This window comes from Cyprinodon variegatus, unplaced genomic scaffold, assembly GCF_000732505.1.
Source record: "Cyprinodon variegatus isolate N-32 unplaced genomic scaffold, C_variegatus-1.0 Scaffold3020, whole genome shotgun sequence".
Classification (NCBI taxonomy): Eukaryota; Metazoa; Chordata; class Actinopteri; order Cyprinodontiformes; family Cyprinodontidae; genus Cyprinodon; species Cyprinodon variegatus.
The window spans coordinates 5,052-6,370 of NW_015153473.1; the positions used below are offsets into that span (position 1 = coordinate 5,052).

Below are 1,319 nucleotides of genomic sequence, written 5' to 3' on the forward strand. Positions count from 1 at the left end.
AATGTTCCCTATCTCCTCAGGTTTACCCACCTTTCCTGGCTGCTGCTGGCTCTTCCTCCTTCCAAACCCCGCCTCCTCCCTGTGAGCGTGCTAACTGTGCGGCGGGGGGCCGATGCCGGAGCAGTCACTGACCAGCAGTCCCACCGTGTTTGGACCAACGCTGGCGCTGCCCACGGGCTCCGTGCTCGGCTGGTTGGGGGCAGGGTCCCCCTGCTGGGCGTGGGTGCCCATGTGACCCTGGAGCTGCGTAGTCGTCTTACATTGGACCCCGCAGAGCTGGCAGAGCAGCACGCCCCCGGCCCCCGCCCCACCGAAGGCCCCTCGGGCCCCACCGCTCTCCTTCCACTCCTGGCCGTGGTGCTTCTGGGCGTGGACGCGCAGGTAGGTGAGGGTGGTGAAACCTGAAACACAGGCAGGGAAGAGATCAGAGCCTGGAGCCTCCAGAAGTCCAGAGAAGTCTGAGGCCTCGATCTGGAGCTTTCTGGAAGCTTCTCATCAAACGTGTCTATTTTTAGCGGCGGGGACATTTTCTGGCAGGGAAAATAAACGCGTCTGTGTTAAAAAACGGCGGCCATGATTGGCTGAGAAGCACAGGCAGCGCTAACACAACGGTGGCCCTGCGTGGGCGTGATGCCTTACTGCGGTTGCACAGGTGGCAGGAGTGGTGCTGCGACTGGTTGTGGACCCTCATGTGGTCGGTGATGTATGCAGCAGACAGCAGCTTCCCACAGATGTGGCACGGCACCTTCTCCTCGTGGCGGATCAGGTGCGCACGGAGGCGATCCCGTGTGGCAAACGCAGACGTACACGTCTGAAAATCAGAAGATGGGCTTCAGATGCAAAACAGATTCATTAACAGACACATGAAGAAACAACATTTTTTCAATTTAAATAAAAAAAAAAACTTTTATTTTGTCATTCCTGAAAAATCCACCCAGACCAGCCCAGAGGTTCAAGACAAACTACAGATTACCATCTCTGTCAGCTAGCCGTAGTCTAGCAGCGGGTCAGTCAGCTAGCCGTAGTCTAGCAGCGGGTCAGTCAGCTAGCAGTAGTCTAGCAGCGGGTCAGTCAGCTAGCAGTAGTCTAACAGCGGGTCTGTCAGCTAGCCATAGTCTAGCAGCGGGTCTGTCAGCTAGCCGTAGTCTAGCAGCGGGTCTGTCAGCTAGCCGTAGTCTAGCAGCGGGTCAGTCAGCTAGCAGTAGTCTAGCAGCGGGTCAGCCAGCTAGCCGTAGTCTAGCAGCGGGTCAGTCAGCTAGCAGTAGTCTAGCAGCGGGTCAGCCAGCTAGCCGTAGTCTAGCAGCGGGTCAGTCAGCTAG

At 57.5% G+C, this 1,319-nt stretch overlaps 1 protein-coding gene across 1 annotated transcript; it reads right to left on the minus strand.

Moving 5' to 3' along the window:
* Positions 1 to 33: 33 nt before the first annotated feature.
* LOC107081131 (zinc finger protein 596-like) lies at positions 34 to 830 on the minus strand (the record flags this gene model as incomplete). The annotated part of the gene is made up of 2 exons (XM_015369338.1): positions 34 to 401; positions 640 to 830. Coding segments are annotated over 2 exons (502 nt in total), but the record flags the coding sequence as incomplete, so codon positions are not given.
* Positions 831 to 1,319: the final 489 nt, after the last annotated feature.